Below are 24,085 nucleotides of genomic sequence, written 5' to 3' on the forward strand. Positions count from 1 at the left end.
AAAATTATATTTACAGTTTCAATTTATTAAAAGTCAGTCGGTGCATTTTTTTTTTTTTACAACTCTGACTCCAGTTACCAAAAGATTGCTCTGACTCCACAACCCTGGCATTCACATTGGTGCATTAGCAGAGTGGAGACATCTGCAAGGCATGCTTTGCTTCCAGACAGCGTGCATGTTTACAGTTGTGGTGTACCTTAAAGGTGGCAACACATGATACAATAAAAATATATCAGATTTCGATAAAATCAATCAGCTGTATGGAAAAATCAAAAAGGTTTTTTTTTCTTCTTTTACCCGAGCAAGAAATCTGATTAACCACTTAAGGACCAGGGGATTTTCGTATGATCGGTGCATCTATCAGGATTGAGCCAGGGCGACCAGACTTTCCCCTTTTTCCCCACTAGGGGGATGTCCTGCTGGGGGGGTCTGATCGCCGCTGGCTATTTCTGCTTAGCCGGGGGGCTCCTCAAAGCCCCCCTCTGCAGCGATTTCCGCCCTCTCTGCCCTTACCTGCCTCTCCTGCAGGCTATGGGCTGCGCAGGACGGATATCCGTCCTGCGCCGTCTAGGATAGGCTTCAGCCTATCAGATGCCGGCGATCCCCCGCCAATCAGAGGCCGGGGATCGCCAATCTGCTGTACGGCGCTGCTGCGCAGCAGCGCCGTATGATGTAAACAGCGGGGATTTCTTCCCCGCGTTTACATTTCACGTGCGAGCCGCGATCGGCGGCTCGCAGTCTGTTCACGGATACACCCTCGGTGAACTGACATGGAAAGGCCGCTAGTACGAGCGGCCGTTTCCTTGTAATACCACTTACGACCTGCCGACAGGCTGTCGTTAAGTGTTCTGTGTTTTTTATAGGGAGCTGTGAAATTTTCTGTATGTTTTTTGTTGTTTGTTTCAGAATAAAAAAGGGTAGCTTGTAAATTTCTTAACCTATGGACCCAAGCAATTTTTCAAATTTCAAATTAAAACTTAGCACACAAATGAATCTTGCCTCCTTTTCTTGCCACCAACAGAGCTTTCTGTTGGTGGCATCTGATTACTGCTGCAATGTTTTGTTTTATTAATTGAAATGTTATTTTTTTTTAATAATACATTTAAAAAAAAATGAAAAGAAAAGGAGGCAAGATTCATATGTGTGCTAAGTTGCATGGCTGTGCAGCAAATTGTTAAAGCTGCAGTGTGCTGAATTGTAAAAAATGGACTCGGGGAGAGGGGGGGTCTGTAAGCAGTTAAAGTGGATCTGAACTCTTGCACAGGACAAAAGGAAAGCATAGAGAAATGCACCCTGTATGTATTTACAGCTTAGCCTGTCTAATTCCCCCCTCATCTGTGACTAATCCCTAGAATAATTTGATCACTCAGCTGTGTCAGCTCAGGAATCTCCTGTGCCACAGCAGAGGAGCTAATTTGTAAACACAGTATATTAACAATATGTCTGCTCCCGTTACAGCAGAAAGTAGACACACAGCAGATTTATTGCAGGATTTGTACAGTTATCAGCAGTAAGAAAGAAATGTTTTTGTTACTGAAGCAGAAAACTAGAGGCAAGGGAAATTCTCCTCGATAGCAAGGAAGACAAGAGAATTCTAGTCTAGTAACCATTCCACCATAATTAAAAAAAAAAAATTACTACCGGTAGTCTAAATTGATAAAATAATTTAGAACTAAATTATTATTCGTTATCCTGGAGAAAGACAGGCATGCACAGGTCTCTGCCATGGACTGCATGGTACAAGTGGGTGAAAAGAATTCTGCTGTAGCTTTTTTTAGGTGGCACCGTCCGCCTCTGACAGGCGGTGTTTGGCTGTGTATCAGCAGGCCTTCTATGAGCTTCTATTTTTACTTGCGGTGTCTACTGTGGTCTCAGTGTCCAGCCAGTAATAGAATGTGTCTATAGTAGGGCAGCACCATGGCGTAATGGTTAGCATTTTCGCCTTGCGCTTCAATCCCAGCCAGGGCACAATCTGCATGGAGTTTGTATGTTCTCCCCATGTGTGTGTGTTCCTCTAGTTTCCTCTCACATCCCAAAAACATAGATATGTTGATTGGCTTCCCCTTGGAATAGGATACATATACTACACGATATAGACATACATATATATATGACTTTGGTAGGGATTAGATTGTAAGCCCCTCTGAGGGACAATTAAAGTGGAACTGAATGCTAAAAAACCCCAAAGTGTTTCACTTACCTGGGCCTTCCGCCAGACCCTTACAGCCTTCCTGTCCTGCCCCGGTCCTTCACGATCCTCTGTTCTCCCGCCGCCAGCTAGTTTTGTTATTGTCATACCATCAACTTGTAAGTCGACGGCAACTGCGCCTGCGTGCCTCGAGTCACGCTTATCTTTCTTCGCGTTCGGGTTGGAAAGCGAAGAAAGATGCGTGTGGCCTGGGGCGTGCAGGCGCAGTTGCTGCGGTGTCGGTAATAAAACTAGCTGGCAGCTGGAGAAAGGAGGATCGTGGAGGACCGGCACAGGACAGGAATGCTGCAAGGGGCTGGCAGAAGGCCCAGGTAAGTGAAACACTTTGTTTTCTCTAGTTTTCAGTTCCACTTGAAGTGACAAAACATAATAATCTCAACAGCCCTGTGGAAGATGTCGGCGCTATGTAAATGATAAATAATAATATAAATTCATACTAATAAAAAATATGTACTACTTTCCATTGAGAAAGTACCCTGACCTATAGAAATACGGGCACAGCCATTGTTATTTTTTTTGGGGGGGGGGGGGGCGCCTCGGACTACTTTGTACCCAGCAGTCATTGACCTGCAGCTGCCGTGCAGCTAGTGGTGTGCAGGGCCTGCCTGTTGCTGCCAGGTCAGTGACACACAGCGTAGGGAACAGGGGTCACGTTACAAGCAGAGATTCAGGGAAACCTAAGCTGCTGCATAGGGAAGGAGCTATTGTTGGCTGTGTGACTCGTCTGTCTGCTGTCAGTGAATGTGCGCTGTCAGGAGCTGTCACTCGCTGACTGTATGCTGTTGGCAGGTCACGCAGGGCCGCCGGGGAGGCTGGGAAATCCCCTCTTGAGCTATACTAATGGCGTCTGTGCAAGTTGCCATGGCACCGGCGTCGCTCTGCTATCCCTCTCCCTTCCCCCCGCACTGTGCCTCCCGGTCCCCGCTCCAGTGCCTGCCTCTCTCTCTTGCACACCTCATAACAGCGGCGACCGGAAAGAGGCAGAGCAGGGCGCACACTACTCGCACTTCACACGCGGAAATGACGTCATTGGTCACTTCCTGCATGTGAAGTGGTCCGGGCGGTAGTGTGAGCCCTGCTCTGCCTGTCTCCGGTCGCCGCTGATTTGACATCTGTGTGAGTAGCGGCATAAGCAAAGCCCCTATTCCAGCACATAGCACAGCACACAGCAAATAGCCTAGCGAAGCTCCCTGCCCAGCACACAGCATATAGCCCAGCACTGGAAAGCCCCTATCCCAGCACACAGTAAATAGCCTAGCACAGCTCCCTGCCCAGCACGCAGCAATGCTCTCAGCCCAGCACACAGCATATAGCCCAACAAAGCTCCCTGCCCAGCACATAGCAAAGTCCCCAGTCCAGCACCTAGTCCTAGTGCCTAGCAAACGCCCAGCACACAGCATATCACACAGCAAAGATCCCTGCCCAGCACACAGCAATGCTCTCAGCCCAGCACACAGCAAATAGCCCAGCACAGGAAAGCCCCTATCCCAGCACACAGTAAATAGCCCAGCAAAGCTCCCTGCCCAGCACACAGCAAATTGCATTGCAAAGTCCCCAGCCCAGCACCTAGTCCTAGTGCCTAGCAAAAGCCCAGCACACAGCACTCCGCAAATAGTACAGCAAAGCCCCTGCCCAGTAAATAGTCTAGCACACAGAATAGCGCCTAGCAAATAGCCCAGCAAACCCCATGGCCCAGCACCCAGCAAAATGCACAGCAAAGCCTCTTGCCCAGTACCTAGCAATTAGCCCAGCAAACCTCCTGGCCCAGCACACAGGAAATTGCACAGCAAAGCCCCACAGCCCAGTACCCAGCAAGTAGCCCAGCACAAAGCAAAGCCTCCAGCGCAGCACAGCAAATTACACAGCAAAAACCCCCAGCCCAGTACCCAGCAAATAGCCCAGCACACAGCAAAGCCTCCAGCCCAGCACACAGCAAATTGCACAGCAAAGTCCCCCAGCCCAGTACCCAGCAAACAGTCCCACACACAGCAAAGCACCTCGCCCAGCACCCAGCAAATTATCATTACTACTTACCATTTATATAGCACTGACGGTACTTATCCGTTAGCCGGGCGCATCCGGCAGGTGGCGCTAATTACTATTCCCCCTCCAGGCCGACATGGATAGTAGGGAAAGATGCAACTCTGGTGGAGTTTTGACGCCACCTAGAGGATGCGCCCGGCTAACGGATAAGTACCGCACTGACATCTTCTGCAGTGCTGTGCAGAGTATATAGTCTTGTAACTTAAAGGACAACTGAACTGAGAGGCATACATATGAAATCGGCGCCGGTAGACTTGGGCGCAGGATACAGCTTGTATATGCCTGATCCTGCTTCTGCACAAGTTTGGGCCGTGTTAATTACTATTCCCCCTCCAGGCAGCCATGGATAGTGGGGGAATGATATAATTCAGTTTGCAGCGAATGTTGGAGGCCGAATTATTGTATTTTTTAAGCAACTTCGGCTCCGTCTTTTGACGGAGCCGACGTTACTCACTGAGCGCGCTATAGAAGTAATTCCCTTTATAGCCTATGGTGGCGCCGGCTACACCCAAATCTTCCTGTGCTGAAAAGGACTGCTCCGATAGAGAGGCTGCATATTTATATCCTTCTACGCCAGTGGTTACCAAACTTTTTTGGGTGAAGGCACCCTTGGTGGCTTTGACATTTTTTCAAGGCACCCCTCGGCAAAAACAACTACCGAAATGCCATTCTGACCCTTATCAGGCGACGACCCACTCCAAGTAGCTAGTGATGCTTATTAGGCATAGCGATTCCTCTCATGTTCAACTTCAACCATGGTTGCGGGAACTAAAGGTTAACTAACTAGCAGGTAATGCAGCCACATTGTATATCAATGTGTGGTTTCATTACCTGATGGTATTGCAGTAGGGATCGGGATGCGTGCCAAGGCACCCAGTTTGAGAACCCCTGTTCTACGCAATACCAGTTTTCTGGTAGTCCTGCTGATCCCCTGCCTCTAATAATTTTCGCCATATAGACCCTGAACAAGCATGCAGTAGATCAGGCGTTTCTGACATTATTGTCAGATCTGCCAAGATTAACTGCATTTTTGGTTCTGGTGTGATTCAGACACTGCTGCAGCCAAATAGATCAGCAGGGTTGTCAGGCAACTGGTATTGTTTAAAAGGAAATAAATATGGCAGCCTCCATGTTCTTCTTACTTCAGTTGTCCTTTAACTGTCCCTATTATACGTCTGTATTGTGTACTGTATGTATTGTTGTCTAGGGCGAATTAAGAGAGAAGCCAATTAACTTGTCTGTATGTTTTTGGGATGTGGGAGGAAACCAGAGTGTCCAGGGAAAACCCACACGCAGACACTTGGAAGAACATACAAACTTTGTGTGGAGGGCATACCAAAGCCCCCAGAAAATAGTCCACCAGGGCCCCCAGTAAAGCGCCCTCCCATGCAGGACCCAGCAAAGCTCTCGGCCCTTCCCAGATCAGCACCCAGCAAAGCGCATAGCCCTCTCCAGCCAGTACTGGCTATCATTAGTGCATTAATGCTGATGCATATGGGCACATGGCTACTTAATTATGTTTTCTGGGGAACATGGCTACTTAATAATTTTATTTTGATGCCAGGCTATTTACTTTGTTTATTGTAAGGCACCTGGCTACTGAATTATTTTATCTGAAGTTGTGTGACTACTTAATATTTGTATTTAGGGGCATGTGACTACTTTATGAATCCTCATGGCTCATGAGGCATGTTACTACCTGATTATTTTATCTAAAGTTTTTCTGGGCAGATACACTCGGTGAATAACACTGCTACTTATTTTATGTACATTTGGGTCTGCCCGTGACCACACCCCTTTTTTTTTTTGCTGCAAGCACTACATGTAGCAAGCTACCACACCAGTGCCTCTAGCACTTGCATAGCCCCCCTCTCAAAAAAAAATTCTGCATAGTCATGTCATTACCTGTCCTCAGATAAGCTCACAACCTATTCCCTACCATAGTCTGTTCTACCAAATTATTATGTATTTATATAGTACTGACATCTGCCTGAAATTTACAGAGTACATGAGTATGTGAGAGCTAAATTGGGGGTGGGCCCCAGGTTAAAACTTCCATGGTGGGCCCTTGGTGTCCCTGGGCAGGTGTCAAACTGGCCATGGAAACAGTCAGCATGGCAACCATTAAAGGGATACTTAAAGGGAACCAGAGATGAGAAAATAAAGATTTTATACATACCTAGGGCTTCCGCCAGCCCCTTACGTGCTGATCGATCCCACGCCGCCATCCTTCTCTGCCCGCAGCTACGAGAACCGGCTCCCCGCTGTTCCGTCAGTCGGAGCCAGTCTAAGCGTAGCAGAAGTGTGCTCTTTGCGTATCTCTCTACAGCAGTGTATGGAGAGATACGTAGAGAGCGCACTTCTCCTGCGTAGCTGGCTCAGATGATGGGAGCCGGTTCTCGTAGATGCAGACAGCGGACCCGACGGAGGTCGACTATTTCCGCCTATCTCATTCAGAAGAGCCGCAACAGCGCCCCCGCTTGAGCCAGAAAAGGAAAATATTGCACAGCGCGACAAATTTTTGCCTGTGCGTTCCGGGGGCTGCAGCGAGACCGCCGTGGGACACAGGAGGAGGGGGGGGGGTGGGGGCCCTCGATAGGGTCCAGAGGCTTGCCCCTACTGAGGCGAGTGCCCCCCAGGGGAACTTTTTTTCAGTACAGGTTTTCTTTAAGCCTGCAATAAAAGAAAACCGTTTTAGGCCAGAAACCCACAAGGAGAGGTTTTCTGAGTGCTTTGTGATTTGAAAAGCTCTTACTAATATAATTCTATGGGTGTGATCTCACTTGAGTGATGTGATTTTATAAAAGTCCCCCATAGCATTGCATTAGCAAGAGCTTTTTCAAGTCGCTAGCGATTAGAAATCGCTCCAAGTGGGTTTCTGGCCTTTCCGCACCTGGGGCTTCTAACAGCCCTGCGCAGGCGCAGTTAGCCTGTCAGCTGAAAGTGAAAGTAGCTGGTGGCAGGGGACAGGATGATCTGTGAAACAGTTTTTTGTTATTGCAGGCTTAAAGCGGATCTGGATTGCTTTAAGTACTTTTTTGATAGAAAAAAAAAGATGGGAGCATCCATAATGCTCTCTATTCAGCAAAAAAAATTCAACCTACAACACATGAAGCTTTGGGTCCTACGAGAAAAAAGCACTTTACAAATGTTTCATTGTTGCTGAAGCTAGTGCCTATTCATGAAATGTTCAGCACAAACATGTCTGTGTCTATGTTGATAGGGGAGTCCCCCCAAACCATCACTCAAAGAATACCAGATGCGAAATTACAGGGAGGGGGCACACATACACTATCTGTCCTGATGCCCCTGTTCTCCTCTCTAGCCACACATCATACCTAAATGCCCCTTCGGCAGTCTCTTCTGGGTCGCCGGAGTCTGGCACTACACAGGTGCTGGGCGGGCCGTGCCCACCCTACAGCGCGTGCCTGTGGCTGGGAGCGCTGTGCGTATGACCTCACTGTTGTGTGTGCCGCCATGCGCAGTGCGCTTCCAGCCACGGGCACGCCCTGTAGGATGGGCACATCCCGGCCAGCACCTGTGCAGTAGTGCCCGACTTCGGCAACCTGGAAGAGGCTGACGGAGGGGCATTTAGGTAGGATGTGGAGGTAGAAAGGAGAACGGGGAGAGCGTTAGGCCTCAGGACAGGTCACAGTATATGCCTGCTCCCCCTGTTTCTCTAGGTTATTTCACATCTGGTATCCTTTAAACTGTGTACACGTGGTAGATCAGAGGTGTCAAACTCAGGCCAAAACCAAAACATAGTGTATGTCGTGGACCAAATAGTTTAATAAGATTTAACATTGTTCAATAAATGTCAAAGTGTTGTAACCAGGGCTGTGGAGTCGGAGTCGGGGCAATTTTGGGCACTCGGAGTTGGAGTCGTGGTTTCAGAAGCTGAGGAGTCGGAGTCGCATGATTTTTGTACAAAATCCACAGCCCTGTTAAGTATTAGACTAAGGAGTCGGAGTCTGAACAATTTTGGGTACTTGGAGTCGGAGTCGTGGTTTCAGAAACTGAGGAGTCGGAGTTGGAAGATTTTTGTACCGACTCCACAGCCCTGGCTGTAACTATAGTGATTGTGGTGTGATCTGCAGATTAGCACTGTGGAGCAGTATATTTACCTGCTCCAGTGCTTTTTCATCTCTTCTGATGTTCCTGACAGACACTTGTGTCAAACTCCAGGCCTGGAGGGACAGATCCCTGCCAGTGTTTAGGATGGACTGAGAAAGAAAGGAATGTGTTCTACCTGATGGACCACACCTTTCCTGATTCAGACTCATCAATTCATTTGAGCTGTATAAAAAATGTGTGAGGATCTCGGCCCTCGTAGGACCAGTTTGACATTTCTTTTCTAAGCTATATACCTCTGGCTCTAAATGCATGTCATGTGATCGGGAGCTAGAGGTATGGAAGCCCAGAGCATGCAGCTGCCAGGGAGAACAGAAGAGACCGTACGCATTGCTGGAACAGGTACATGGTACACTGCTCCACTGCACGGCTCTGCATGTGGGTAGATGGGGGGGTGTACAGTGCATCCAGAAAGTATTCACAGCACATAATTTTCCACATTTTGCCTTTTTGTTATGTTACTGCCTTATTCCAAAATGATTTTAGTTATTTTTTCCCCTCAGAATTCTACCCACTACACCCCATAGTGACAAAGTAAACAAAAAAGTTTACTTGAGACTTTGGCAAATTTATTTAAAAAAAAGTTGAGAAAGCACATGTACTAAGTACTTACAGCCTTTGCCATATAGTTCAAAATTGAGCTCAAGCGCATCCTGCCTCCCCATCCTTGATACGTTCCTGCAGCACCTATGGTAAATTCAGTTGGACATGATTTGGAAAGGCACACGCCTGTCCATATAAGGTCCTACAGTTGACACTTCATACCAGAGCACAAACCAAGCATGAAGTTAAAGGAATTGTCTGCAGACCTCCGAGACAGGATTGTCTCAAGGCACAAATCTAGGGAAGCATACAGAAAAGTTTCTGCTGCTTTGAAGGTCCTAATGAGCACAGTAGCCTTCATCATCTATAAATGGAAGAAGTTCAAAACCACTAGGACTCTTCCTAGAGCTGGCTAGCCATCTAAACTGAGCAATTGTAGGAGAAGGGCCTTAAGGCTCATACACACATCAGACTATAGTCTTTGGAAACTGAAAGATCACAGACCAATCTTACCACCCTTCATGTAGTATGAGAACCATACTCTACACAGTCTTTTCTATGGAGCTGAACTCCACATCTTTGCAAGATGCTGCACACAAAGATGCTGTACAGACACAAAAGATCAGTATCTGCAAAAGATCTGTTCCTGCCAAAAATCCATTCCTGCAAATTGCAATGATAGTCTATGAGATCTGCAGATCATCATACACACATGATTTAACTGACATTCATCTGCAGATCAAGCAATCATTCGCAGATCTGAAAATCCATCCTGGTGGATCTGATCTGCAGATGAATGTCAGTTAAATCATGTGTGTATGATGATCTGCAGATCTCATAGACTATCATTGCAATTTGCAGGAATGGATTTTTGGCAGGAACAGATCTTTTGCAGATACTGATCTTTTGTGTCTGTACAGCATCTGTGTGTGCAGCATCTTGCAAAGATTTTTTTTCTGGTGGGGAGTTCAGCTCCATAGAAAAGACTGTGTAGGTGTGGCTCTCATACTACATGAAGGGTGGTAAGATTGGTCTCATTTTCCAAAGACTATAGTCTGATGTGTGTAGGAGCCTTTAGTCAGGGAGATGACCAAGAACCCGATCATGGGTCACTCTGTCAGAGCTCCAGAGATCCTTTTGTGGAGAGAGGAGAACCTTCCAGAAGACTACTATCTCCATGTTTCTGCTTTATTTGTAATAATTAAAGCTTATCTGCCACCTAACAATTTAAAATAAAGATCCACCTGTTCTTAAAACTTGTCTGTGCCATCTGCAATGTGAAATAAGTAAAGGCTGTGATCAAAGAGCAGTCAATGCCCGGATATTTTTGGATAAAGTAATTAGCTTTCAAAATGACTAATCAGCTTCTACTTTCTGGGTAAAAGTTTTGAATTTAAAAATCTGTTTTATACCTGTACTTGGCAATTAATAGTGGTTCACCCAATTTAACTGGCCTCTTCTCCTCCGACTGCTATTGTTCCCGCAGGAACTTACTTCAAATTTTTATTTATGGTCTGGGAATGGTCAGCATATTCATCTGGAGAATCTATTGAGCACCCAGTATGATCTACAACAGGGGTACCCAATGTGTAGATCATGATCTTCCACTAAATCGCAAAGGACTTCTGGGTAGATCCCACACCTCCTGTCTGAGTGATGTGCATGTGCTGCAGTTATGACTTGAATCAGTAGGTAGGTTCTAACTGGTAGATCGTTTTCAATTCTTTATTTTTGAAGTAGCTCACAAGCAGAAAGTTTGGTCACCTCTGGTCTACAACCTGTAGGAGACCTTTGTAGAGGAGCTGTGAGCTGCCTGTCCCACCTCCTCTGTAAAGTACTAGAGGCTGTGTAGACCAAGTTACTGTATGTCCAATAGATTCTCCAGAAGAATATACTGACTATTCCCAGAATGTTAATAAAAGCTCAAAGGAAGTCCCTGCAGGAACAAAAGTGGTCGGAGGAGAAAAGGTCAATGAAAGTGGACCTAAACTCTTGCACAGGACAAAAGGAAAACAGAGAAATGCATCCTGTATGTATTTAGAGAGTTTAGACTGTCTAGTTCCCACTTATCTGTGTCTAATTACAAGTTTGTAATGTGATCTTTCCCCGGAGTCACCTGACTGCCACGGCAGAGATGGCAGATAAGCTCAGTGGAAAGCACAGGATGTTAACCATGTAACAGTCAAAAGGACTGTTTAGCACAACAGCTTTTCAAAGCAAATCAATCTTTATTCTTCAATTCATGTGTAAAGACACTGCAATGTTCTTTACACATGAATTGAGGAATAAAGATTGATTTGCTTTGAAAAGCCAGTGTGCTAACCAGTCCTTTTGACTTTTGGATCTGCATGGGATGCTGCTTCACATCCATGGTTGAGCACCCAACTTTTGGTAAGGTGTGCCACTCCTCACCCTCCCACTTTTACAGGATGTTAACAATATGTCTGCTTCCATCAATCAGGAAGTAGAAACAGTGCAGATTTATTTTAGGATTTCAGGTCTGCTTTAAAGGGAGTCTGAAGCCATAATGTAACGATTTGTGTCAGCAAGCGACAGAATTCTGATTATGAGGTGATCTGCAGTATTACCTATAATGCAGATATATACCTGAATATAAGGTGATCTGAAGAATCACCTGTAATACTGGTATATCAGAAGCTGATGTGACAACAAATACAGGTGGTGTTTGGTGCAACAATAATACTGATAAGAGCAACACCTCACCAGAGGGGCTGGTGAGTACAATCAGTATAATGCCTCTCACCAGAGACAAGGGCCCTATGGTGAGAGTAGAGTAGTCAGACAGATCGGGTTTGGCAACAGACAGGTGCAGTACAGAATCGGGAGGCAGAGTCAGAAAGATATAACCAGGCCGGGTTTGGCAACAGGATCAGATGATCAGAGGTACAGAATCACTTAGAAAGAGAGAGGTCAGAACAAGCCAGAGTCATACACAAATAATATACAGTAAGGTTAAGTTTAAGGCTATCAAACAATTCCTATCTTGTGTGAAATCCCCGGTTTCCTCCCGGATCAAAGCACACCGGAACTAAGGGTCTGAGCGCTAACATGAAGTATTCGCAAAAGCAGACAAGTTGCGAGTGACACGGTACGGCTTATGAAGCAGAGGAGACCCTCAATGCACGCCCCCAGCGATCATCCAATGAGGAGCGGCGAGCGTCTCCTCTGACGTCAGCCGACCAGCTGACGCGCCTCCTCCCCGCATAAAGGTCCCGTCTGAGCGCGCGTGACAAGGCAACCCTATGTGCAACTGACAGTTCCGTCCTCGGCGTGCTAGACGCCTGAGGCCCAGACATGCTGCTAAACGGGGCTGGAGGCAGCTGTGGTAGTAGCGCTATTCCCCGCAGCTGCCTCTCCAGCGTTCATTACACATAACAAAAAAAACAGAAACTACCCTACGGAGGGGAAAGGCTCTGGGTCCTATAGAGCAGTGTTACTACTACCCCAACCCTGTCCACAGCGCCCACCAACCGTGCATGTTTGTGGAAATTCACAGAGGTAGTTAATCAGCTCTGCTGAGACATTTACTCCACCAGTGCATGTTTGTGGTTTTCTGCAAAACATGCATTGTTGGTGGGCCTTAAGGACAGGGTTGGGGGAACATTGCTCCTCTCTTCGTCCCATTGTTCCCCCGCTGCTCACCCATTAGCAGTCTCTTACTGATCGGTAGGAGACTGCTTTTTTCTGCTGTGGGTGGGCTTCAGAAGTCTTCGCGAGCCCTCGGGCTACCGAAGAAGGGCCACTCCATACTGTGAGCGCGCTCACTCGTGTGTGCGCAGTATGGAGCCACCTGTCTTTGGGAGCACTCGGGTTCCTGCAGACTTCCAAAGCCTCCGGCAGCGTAAGATTTAACCGGAGGAGCCTGCAGGGGAACGAGGTGCTGAAGAGAGGACCGGGAAGGCTCAATAGGACCCAGAGCCTTCTATCTCCCTAGGTAAGTATCATTTTTTTTCATTATTATGGCTTCAGATTTACTTTAAATTGGGTGATCTCTAAATACAATACAGGTGAGTCATTTGTGAAAAATCTAATATATGCAGCTTTAAATGCCCACTCACAAAGGTGCTGCCAGGGTCATCTCCCCAGCACAAAAAAAGGGGGAGGGTTAAGGCCCATACACACGTCGGATTTTTCCGAACGACGGGTCGTTTGAACGTTCCATCGTTCAGTTGTCCGCACGCCAAATCGGGCGTGTGTACAGACTGTCGTTCGGGTGATAAGACTGATTTTGAGCGATCCGCCGGGCGATCCGACGTGTGTAGGGGCCTTTATGCTAATGCCTGGCAAATATCAGGAATTAACTGAATTATGATTGTTCAGAGTGATCAATGGCAGAAGCGTCCTCTCAGCAGCACAACTACAGAGCACTGACTGGAGGGTAGCTTCTGCCCAGCTCTTGATAAGTTGGACTTGACCTGCTTTCCATGCTGCAGTCTGCTGTACTCCTGTAGAGGCACTTCCATTACTGGCTGCCCTGCGTGATCACTGCCAGTAGCCAGCAGGGAAGTCCTGCTTTAACGTATACAGTTTCAGGGTGGCAGGCATCTAGCAGCAAATTTGCTTCTGGATTGAAAGATTTTGCATTGGCTATGAGTGGAACAGGAAATGAATGATGTCTACTTAAAGAGTCTGAAATGATTAAAAAAAAATAAAAACCTACGTAAGGAGAGGTAAGGCTCTGGGTTCTATGGATATAAGTGAGTGAAACCACGGTCCTGGAACCCACACAGGGATGATATCCCAGGGCCTGCCGGTGCTGCACCTCGCTCAGGTCACACCCCTGAGCAATGACCATACATAAAGTGATGAGGCGGCACACAACGGGCTTTGCTCTTTCAAGCATGTATTAAAGCGGAAAACAACACTACATGTTACGAGCCATCACTGCTCTTCATCAGGTGTATCCTGATGAAGAGCAGTGATGGCTCGTAACATGTAGTATTGTTTTCCGCTTTAATACATGCTTGAAAGAGCAAAGCCCGTTGTGTGCCGCCTCATCACTTTATGTCTGGGTTCTATGGAACCTTCCCATTCCAGCAATGGCTCCTCTGTTATCAGATCGAAGACTGCTGCCTTCTGCCGCTGCTGGAGGCTTCGGCAAGCTTCAGGAGCCCGAGTGCTTTCCAAGGCGGTCACTCTGTACTACACATGCCCGCGCATGAGCAGTACGGAGCGGCCATCCTCAAGAGTCCTCGGGCTCCCAAAGATTGCAGAAGCTTCTCGCAGCAGCAGAAGTGAGCAGTCTCTGACCCATCGTACAATACTGATAATAGGGGAGCCATCGCTGGAACCCTGGGACCGTAGGAGGAACAGGAAGGCTCTATAGGACCCAGAGCCTTCCCTCTCCTTAGGTGTCTGTTTTTATTTATTTATTTTAAATCACTTCAGGCTCACTTCAATATAGATCCCAACCGCGTGAGAAAACCTGACAGATTCTAAGCCTTACCTCATTCTCTTCATTACAAAGCAAACCTATTTTGGCTGGAGGGCTGTAATCTCACGGTAGTCATTGTGCCATGGTGCTGATAATGAACTTGGTCTATCCCAGCCATCATTTACAACACAAGGAGGGCGAGGGAAGAGTCCTAGAAAGAGAAAGATCTGTTTTTCAAGTTATATGGGCTCAACATCTGACCACCTTTGTCCTCCCTCTCTCCCCAGGTTTTATTGTTTTACACAGAATTCCAATCAACAATATATAAAGAAACAAAAGAAGTAGAGACATTGGAAAGAGCGGTCACAAGACCAGTGGCCCCCTCCTGCTGCTGGAGGTGGTGGACCATACAGCATTTCATAGTGCCTTATAGGAGGGAGTGTACCTGGCATGCTGTGGTTCTGTCTATTACTTAAAGTCCAGGACCAGCCGGAGCAAAAACCCAGCCGTCACATGACTGCTATTTCCTCTTTCTAAAAAGGTAAAAAAAAATTTGTTATGTATTTATTCCTTGGCATTCCACCTTACATCCACTATTTGTGCTAGAAGCCATCATTGGCTGTATTGTAAAGGTGGCCATACAGACTAGATATTATAATATTGCATTTCATATGTTTGGGTCACTAGATCACTGGCAGATTTGTTCAAGTTGATCTGCCTATGATCTACTGACGTCAGCATAACCAAATAATTACAATAATGCTGGTTAAATTCCATTGCACACCACAAATAAAGTGGACCTGAACTCCTGCACAGGACAGAAGGAAAACAGAGAAATGCACTCTGTGTGTATTTAGAGAGTTTAGCCTGCCTAATTCCCCCTCATCTGTATCTAATCACTAGTTGTAATTTGACCTCTCACCCGTGTCAGCTGACTGCCATGCACGATAAGCTCAATTGAAAGCTCAGTATGTTAACAATATGTCTGCTTCCATGAAAGCAGGAAGTAGAAACAGTGCAGATTTATTGTAGGAGTTGTAATAGCTGAATGAAAGAAATGTTTTTCTTTAAAGGTTATTATGCGTATCATTTAGAGCAGTCGCAGTTGAGTCAGCATCATCCAGTAGTAAATAAGCTCTTTATTGAAGTAAAAACAGCAAGATATCATGCTGTTTTTACTTCAATAAGGATTGATGGTGCTGACTCAACTGCGACTGAGTTTGAGAGTATCTAGTGCAGAGACACTAGGAGTCATAGCACATCTATCTGACCTCTCCTGGGTGCTTGCTTCACACGGAAGTATCTTTTAGAGCAGAGAGGAAGTTCTGAGTTCAGGTCCGCTTTAATTTAAAGAGAATCTGTACTGTCCGATTTGTACAATAAAAAAACATACCAATTGAGTCACTGTGATCTCCTGGATCCCTCTTTGCAATTTCCGCAGTGATCCTGGCTTTTAATCGCCAGTTTTAGGCAGTGTTTACAAACAAAAAACATGGCCGCTAACCAGTTTGTGTGTGTGTGTATATGTATATCTCATGTTACAGTATACTACAAGTTTTTATTACATAGTGAACTCCAGTCAGGGATTCTCAGTTTCTCAGCTTCTCAGCATGGGAAGCTCCCTTCCCCCTCAGACAAGCTGAAATTAGAGCAGAGAGCTGTGTGTGTCTAATAAACAAAGCGCACACACACAGAGCCTGCAGGGGGCGTGGAGGGGCATGCATAACTTCTCCCTATTACAGCAGAGGCAGCACATTCCTCCCTGGGTCGAAAAGGCTTGACAAAAAAGATTAAATATATTACAGAGACAGTGCAACTACAAAAGGCTGCAGTAAGCCAGACCACATTAGAACAGGTATAGGAACTTATAGAATAGAAGAAATAAAGCTGAAAATGTTGGTACAGAGTCTCTTTAATAGCAGTTGCAAATGCCTTGTACGTCTGCATCCCCCAGCAAATGCCATTTTGAATGTAGTTTTCTGCTTTTGGCTAGACGTGTTCTCATGTGACAGTTTTTCGGGTGATCAGTGCTATGTAAAACAGGATTGTGACTTTAGAGAAATGAGGGGGGCGGGGCTTCATGTTGCATAGGGAAACTGCGCAAAAATCACATAGTACTGTGCTTGCTATGTGATTTCCTTGCACCCCCAGAAACTACTGCTGCCATTGGAAAAGGGCTTTTAAAGGGATACTGTAGGGGGGTCAGGAAAAAATGAGTTGAACTTACCCGGGGCTTCTAACGGTCCCCCGCAGACATCATGTGTTGGCGCAGCCACTCACCGATGCTCCGGCCCCGCCTCCGGTTCACTTCTGGAATTTCAGACTTTAAAGTCTGAAAACCACTGCGCCTGCGTTGCTGTGTCCTCGATCCCGCTGATGTCATCAAGAGCGCACAGCGCAGGCCCAGTATGGTCTGTGTCTGCGCAGTACACTCCTGGTGACATCAGCGGGAGCGAGGACACGGGCGTGCTGGCGCAGTGGTTTTCTGACTTTAAAGTCAGAAATTCCAGAAGTGAACTGGAGGCGAGGCCGGAGCATCGGTGAGTGGCTGCGCCAACACAGGATGTCTGCGGGGGACCATTAGAAGCCCCGGGTAAGTTCAGCTCATTTTCCTCCGACCCCCCCCCCCCTACAGTATCCCTTTAAGATTTTCACTTTGACTCTGCCCTTTTTATACTGCAGATCGCAAACACATTGTGAATTCTTTGTGATTTTTTTTTTCCCTTAGTTTTTCTGTGATTTTTCGGCAATTACAACTTGCTAATTTATCTGGCTGCAAGGAACACAAGGAAAAATCCAGAAGACCCTACTATACTACCTATACTTGGGCAACTATACTGGCTACAATCATACCTGGCTACACTATACAGGGGCACCTATACCTGGTTACCTACTTATACTAAGGGTGAACATTTTTGGGTGCTGTGAGATCATTCCAAATCAGAGGGGCGCATCCTCACAAGTTTGCCTCAGGCAGCAAAAAGTCTAGAAACGGCCCTGCCCACACAAACACGGCCTATACAGCACAGGAGATTTGGGTGTGTTCGTGCCGGTGCCACCATAGAAAGCCAGAAGATGACCCAGTGCCGTATTGATGATCATCATCAGGACGGTGATGGGTCAGCTTTCTTGCTTTCCAGTTTGTCACAATCCCCAAAGGCTGAGGGATTTGGACCTACGAGCACGTTGACCTGTCTGGTGGGTGCAACCTGCATCTTGGCTGTTCTACTTTTAAAACTGTAATTCGGCCGACAGCAATTGCTTAATTAGAATTAAATAATTTTTTTCTATTTTTTGTTTTATCATTCCCGTTAAAATAAATTTAGAATAAAAATAATTCTTAGCAAAAATTATCACCCAAAAAACCCTAATTGGTGGTGAAAAAAAACAAGTTATAGATCATTTTGGTGTAATAAGAAGTGATAAAGTTATTGGCGAATGAATCGGAGGAGCGCTGAAAAGTGAAAATTGCTCTAGTCCACAAGTGGAAGACCACCTATAGTGGGCGAGTGGTTAAAGACATTGGGAATCAATTAAAAAAAAAACAGCAAGATACTTTCCTAAGGAGTCCTATAGAGCCTTTCTGCTCCTTTTCCGGTCCCCTCCTTTGAGCGCTGGCTGTCTCGTTTGAATCCTCTGCCGCAAGGGGCTTTGGAAGTCTTCAGGAGCCGAGTCCTCCCGAAGACAGACGGCTCCATGTTGCGCACACGCGTGCGCTGTATGGAGTGGCCCATCTTCCAGGAGCATTCGGGCTCCCGAAGACTTTCAAAGTCCTCCTCGGCAGGGGATTAGTGCAGTATTTGACCAAATTGTTTGAATATTGTTACTGGAGAGACAGCGCTGGGACAGGAACTGAGAGAGGAGTGGGAAAGCTCTATAGGGCCCAGAGCCTACCTTCCCCAAAGGTAAGTATCTGGCAGATTTTTTTTTTAAGACGATTCCCAATAACTTTAACCACTTGAGGACCACAGTCTTTCTACCCCTTAAGGACCAGAGCCTTTTTCTCCATTCAGACCACTGCAGCTTTCACGGTTTATTGCTCGGTCATAAAACCTACCACCTAAATGAATTTTACCTCCTTTTCTTGTCACTAATACAGCTTTCTTTTGGTGCTATTTGATTGCTGCTGCTAATTTTAGTTTTTATTATATTCATCAAAAAAAGACATGAATTTTGTCAAAAAAATGATTTTTTTTTACTTTCTGTTCTGACTTTTTTCAAATAATGTAAAATTTCTGTATACATTTTTGTCTAAATTTATTCTGCTACATGTCTTTGATAAAAAAAAAAAAAATCCATTCAGTGTATATTTATTGGTTTGGGTAAAAGTTATAGCGTGTACAAACTATGGTGCCAAAAGTGAATTTTCCCATTTTGAAGCATCTCTGACTTTTCTGACCACCTGTCATGTTTCATGAGGTGCTAAAATTCCAGGATAGTATAAATACCCCCCAAATGACCCCATTTTGGAAAGAAGACACCCCAAAGTATTCACTGAGAGAGGTATGGTGAGTTCATAGAAGATTTTATTTTTTGTCACAAGTTAGCGGAAAATGACACTTTGTGACAAAAAAAAAAAAGGTTCAATTTCTTCTAACTTGTGACAAAAAAAAGGAAATCTGCCACGGACTCACTATGCTCCTCTCTGAATACCGTGAAGTGTCTACTTTCCAAAATTGGGTCATTTGTGGGGTGTGTTTACTGTCCTGGCATTTTGTAAGCACCCCTGTAAAGCCTAAAGGTGCTCATTGGACTTTGGGCCCCTTAGCGCACCTAGGCTGCAAAAGTGCCACACGTGGTATTGCCGTACTCAGGAGAAGTAGTGTAATGTGTTTTGGGGTGTATTTTTACACATACCCATGCTGGGTGGGAGAAATATCTCTGTAAATGACAATTTTTTGATTTTTTTTTTACACACAATTGTTCATTTACAGAGATCTTTCTCATACCCAGCATGGGTATGTGTAAAAATACACCCCAAAACACATTATACTACTTCTTCTGAGTACGGCGATACCACATGTATGACACTTTTTTGCAGCCTAGGTGCGCTAAGGGGCCCAACGTCCTATTCACAGGTCATTTTGAGGCATTTGTTTTCTAGACTACTCACGGTTTAGGGCCCCTAATATGCCAGGGCATTATAGGAACCCCACAAGTGACCCCATTTTAGATAGAAGACAACCCAAGGTATTCCATTAGGTGTATGGTGAGTTCATAGAAGATTTTATTTTTTGTCACAAGTTAGTGAAAAATGACACTTTGTGAAAAAACAATAAAAATCAATTTCCGCTAACTTTTGACAAAAAATAAAATCTTCTATGAACTCATCATACACCTAACAGAATACCTTGGGGTGTCTTTTTTTCTAAAAAGGGGTCACTTGTGGGGTTCCTATACTGCCCTGGCATTTTACGGGCCCTAAACCGTGAGTAGTCTGGAAACCAAATGTCTCAAAATGACTGTTGAGGGGTATAAGCATCGGCAAAATTTGATGACAGGTGGTCTATGAGGAAGCGAATTTTGTGGAACCGGTCATAAGCAGGGTGGCCTTTTAGATGACAGGTTGTATTGGGCCTGATCTGCTGGATAGGAGTGCTAGGGGGGGTGACAGGAGGTGATTGATGGGTGTCTCGGGGGTGGTTAGAGGGGAAAATAGATGCAATCAATGCACTGGGGAGGTGATCGGAAGGGGATCTGAGGGTTTGGCCCAAATGATCAGGAGCCCACACGGGGCAAATTAGGGCCTGATCTGATGGGTAGGTGTGCTAGGGGGTGACAGGAGGTGATTGATGGGTGTCTCAAGGTGTGATTAGTGGGGGGAATAGATGCAAGCAATGCACTGGCGAGGTGATCAGGGCTGGGGTCTGAGGGCGTTCTGAGCGTGTGGGCGGGTGATTGGGTGCCCTAGGAGCAGATAGGGGGTCTAATCTGATGGGTAGCAGTGACAGGGGGTGATTGATGGGTAATTAGTGGGTGTTTAGAGGAGAGAACAGATGTAAACAATGCACTTGGGAGGTGATCTGACGGCGGGTCTGCAGGCGATCTGATGGTGTGGGTGGGTGATCAGATTGCCCGCAAGGGGCAGGTTAGGGGCTGATTGATGGGTGGCAGTGACAGGGGGTGATTGATGGGTGATTGACAGGTGATCAGGGGGGATAGATGCATACAGTACATAAAGGAGGGGGGGTCTGGGGAGAATCTGAGGGGTGGGGGGATGATCAGGAGTCCCCAGGGGGCAGTTTAGGGAATAAAAAAAAAATAGCGTTGACAGATAGTGACAGGGAGTGAGTGATGGGTGATTAGGGGGGTGATTGGGTGCAAACAGTGGTCTGGGGGGTGGGCAGGGGGGGTCTGAGGGGTGCTGTGGGCGTTCAGGGGGCAGGGGGGGGCAGATCAGTGTGTTTGGGTGCAGACTAGGTGGGCTGCAGCCTGCCCTGGTGATCCCTCGGACACTGGGACCACCAGGGCAGGAGGCAGCCTGTATAATACACTTTGTATACATTACAAAGTGTATTATACACTTTGTAGCGGCGATCGTGGGGTTAACAACTCGACGGCGCTTCCGAACGGCCGGCGGGTTGTCGTCACGGGTGGGCGGAGCCAGTTGCCGGGGGAAGCGTGCGTCACCAGTGACGCAATCGCTCCCCCGGCATGCCGAAAGGACGCAACGCCCATGGGCGTATTGCGGTCCTTTCGGCGTCCACTTTGCCGCCGCCCATCGGCTGTGGGCGGTCGGTAAGTGGTTAAAGATTCCATGCCAGTTCACGGAGGGTGTCTCCGTGAACAGTGTGCGAGCCGCCGTAATGTAAACACGCGGGGAAGAAATCCCCGCTGTTTACATCATACGGCGCTGCTGCGCAGCAGCGCCGTAAGTCAGATCGGCGATGCCCGGCCTCTGATTGGCCGGGGATCGCCGGCATATGATAGGCTGAAGCCTATCCCACAATGCGCAGGACGGATATCCGTCCTGCGCAGCCTAAGGAAAGGAGGGGAGGGAGGTAAGCCGGGAGAGGGCGGAAAACACTGCGGAGGGGGGCTTTGAGGAGCCCCCCCCCCGCTACTCACCAAAGGCCGGCGGCGATCAGACCCCCCCAGCAGGACATCCCCCTAGTGGGGAAAAAAGGGGGGAAGGCTGATCGCCCTGATGTAATCCTGATCAGTGCTGCGGGCTGTAGAGCCCACGCAGCACCGATCATTAGAAATGTGCCTGGTCCTTAAGTGGTTAAAGAAGAAACAGGTATATGAACTAGCACTTTAAAGAGTAACTGTAAAATCTAAAATCGATTCTCTATAAGTAGCTGTTCTACAAGCAAAATGGATGCTAAACAGGCAATATAAAAGTCTGAAATCAATCTCACCTTTTTGCGAATTGGTATTTATTCCTCATGCCCCCTGGCTCTAATGTGGTATGCAGAGTAGCAGCCGCAAAAGAGAAGTGACGTTACATGCAAATTCAGCCTTGATTGGCTGAAGTCTGTCACTCTCATAACTTCCAGCTGCTAGGGCGCAGAAAGGGGGGCCCGAAGCTGTCCCCTGACACTGTCCTTGGGCCCTCTCCTGCAGTGTGCCATGTCCTGCCGCATCTTTCTCCCCCCTCCCCCGCATGCCCCCTTGGTGTATCCCCTCCACGCACTTTTACAGAGCAGGGAGGGATAAAGGCAGCGCACAGACTCACCTCCTTATAGGGATACTGTAGGTGGGTCGGGGGAAAATGAGCTGAACTTACCCGGGGCTTCTAATGGTCCCTGGCAGACATCCTGTGTTGGCGCAGCCACTCACCGATGCTCCGGCCCCGCCTCCAGTTCACTTCTGGAATTTCTGACTTTAAAGTCAGAAAACCACTGCGCCTGCAGGCCCGTGTCCTCGCTCCCGCTGATGTCACCAGGAGTGTACTGCGCAGACACAGACCATACTGGGCCTGCGCTGTGCGCTCTTGATGACATCAGCGGGATCGAGGACACGGCAATGCAGGCGCAGTGGTTTTCAGACTTTAAAGTCTGAAATACCAGAAGTGAACTGGAGGCTGGGCCGGAGCATCGGTGAGTGGCTGCGCCAGCACAGGATGTCTGCGGGGGACCGTTAGAAGCCCCTGGTAAGTTCAACCCATTTTCCCCTGACCCCCCTACAGTATCCCTTTACGGTTCTATGCACTGAAGTTCCCGTCTTTACTCTGCACTGCCTCTGGTGGTAATGCAGAGATTATGCACGGGAACTTCAGCGCTTGGAACCATTAGCAGGTGAGTCTGTCTGCGCTGCCTTTATCCCTCCCTGCTCTGCTCTGTAATAGTGCGGGGAGGAGAGGGGATGCCAGGGGGAATACTTAAGCCTATGGGATCCAAGATGGCCACCATCAGAACCAGAAGTCACTGGATTTTACAAACGTTGTAAAATTTGAATTAAACCGTGGACAGCGCAATACATCTGTTAAGTAAGTAGAGCAAGTAATTATCTACTTGCTTTTGTGTTTTTTTATTAATGCATTGTATGGCTAACAGTTGTTCTTTAAAGTTCTTATTCCCATGCTATGTTTTTTCTTTTCCTCTGTGATTGTAAAATCACAGGAAGCCAAATTAAGTTTTTATTTATTGCAAGAAAGGGGAACACTCTAATGCAAAAACAATAATCTTATTGGGATGTAGTCACGTGCCTTGTCTGTTGGTTTACGTGTCAATTTTGGTAGTAGGTCCTTCTAAACTGTGACTTTTATAACTGCCGCTTTGCTTGATTGTTTGTCCTCATTGCAGGTTTTAACATTGAAACCCCACCATGTCATTGAAGCCACGAGTTGTGGATTTTGATGAAACGTGGACAAAGCTTTTAACGACAATCAACGCCGTCGTCAAGCTAGACTACGTCGAGAGAGCAACTTGGAACGATCGATTCTCGTATCCTTTTCAAGATATTTAACACAAACCTGAAGTAGATCCAGGTGATAAAGGCAGATGATGTGATGATCTACAGTGAATTCTGCAGTTATAAATATTAGGTAGTGCCAGAGACTGAGATAGATGTTCTAATAAGTGGAAGACTTTGGTCAGTACTCAGACCTAAAAACAGGTGTTAAAGGTCAAAGGGGCGGAACTTTCTGCTGACATTCCTAGGATTATTAGCATTTCTTCTAGCATTAGCTCTGTAAAAAAAAAATTGTCATGCAATATTGCCACATACTCAGCTTGTGTTCCACAGGTTTACATGAGTGTTAACTTAAAGTGTACCCATGGTGAAAATAAACTGGTGAGATAAACAATTGTATTTATCCTCCTACTCCTTAGATACCCAGGATTTTATTTTATATTTAAACATTTACAAAGTTGATTGAATATTTTAATGTCTCTGATCAACAACAGTGTCTCAAGAGTTCCAGAGTTAAAATGCATGAACTACTGACCTTTTTCTATCGCTCCCCTACCCTCAGAAGTTGTATTCTGCCAGGAAAACTTTTAGGGCCCGTTTCCACTAGTGCGGTGCGAATCGCTGGGATTCCACCGCTGACAAAATCGCATGCGGATGCGATTCCGCATGCGATTTTTGCCGCGATTTCGCATGCGATTTCGCATAGGCAGGCTATCAGCGATTTTAACCATGTCACTGCCTGGCTCAATGTACATTAAGCAAAAAACGCATGTGCGGTTTCCCCTATTAAATACATTGCCTGCGAATCGCCTGCATTCCACACGCAGGCGAATTCTGCAGGCCCTACCGTGCAGAAAAATCCTGCACAGAAAAACGCACCAAAAAACTGACAAGTGGAAACAGTCTCA

The 24,085-nt window shown here is 46.6% G+C and overlaps 1 protein-coding gene across 2 annotated transcripts in view; it reads left to right on the plus strand.

Moving 5' to 3' along the window:
• The window catches only part of CUL2 (cullin 2), a 123,045-nt gene that overhangs the window by 18,976 nt on the left and 79,984 nt on the right, over positions 1 to 24,085 (plus strand). Inside the window, exons 1-3 of one of the 2 annotated variants that reach the window (XM_068238599.1) lie at positions 3,238 to 3,325; positions 14,609 to 14,862; positions 23,069 to 23,209. In XM_068238599.1, coding sequence (XP_068094700.1) covers positions 23,091 to 23,209 — 119 coding nt within the window. In that variant the 5' untranslated portion in view covers positions 3,238 to 3,325; positions 14,609 to 14,862; positions 23,069 to 23,090. Of the gene's footprint in view, positions 1 to 3,237; positions 3,326 to 14,608; positions 14,863 to 23,068; positions 23,210 to 24,085 lie in introns of those variants that run through there. The other variant, XM_068238600.1, reaches the window with a different exon arrangement.

Source organism: Hyperolius riggenbachi, chromosome 5 (assembly GCF_040937935.1).
Source record: "Hyperolius riggenbachi isolate aHypRig1 chromosome 5, aHypRig1.pri, whole genome shotgun sequence".
Lineage (NCBI taxonomy): Eukaryota > Metazoa > Chordata > Amphibia > Anura > Hyperoliidae > Hyperolius > Hyperolius riggenbachi.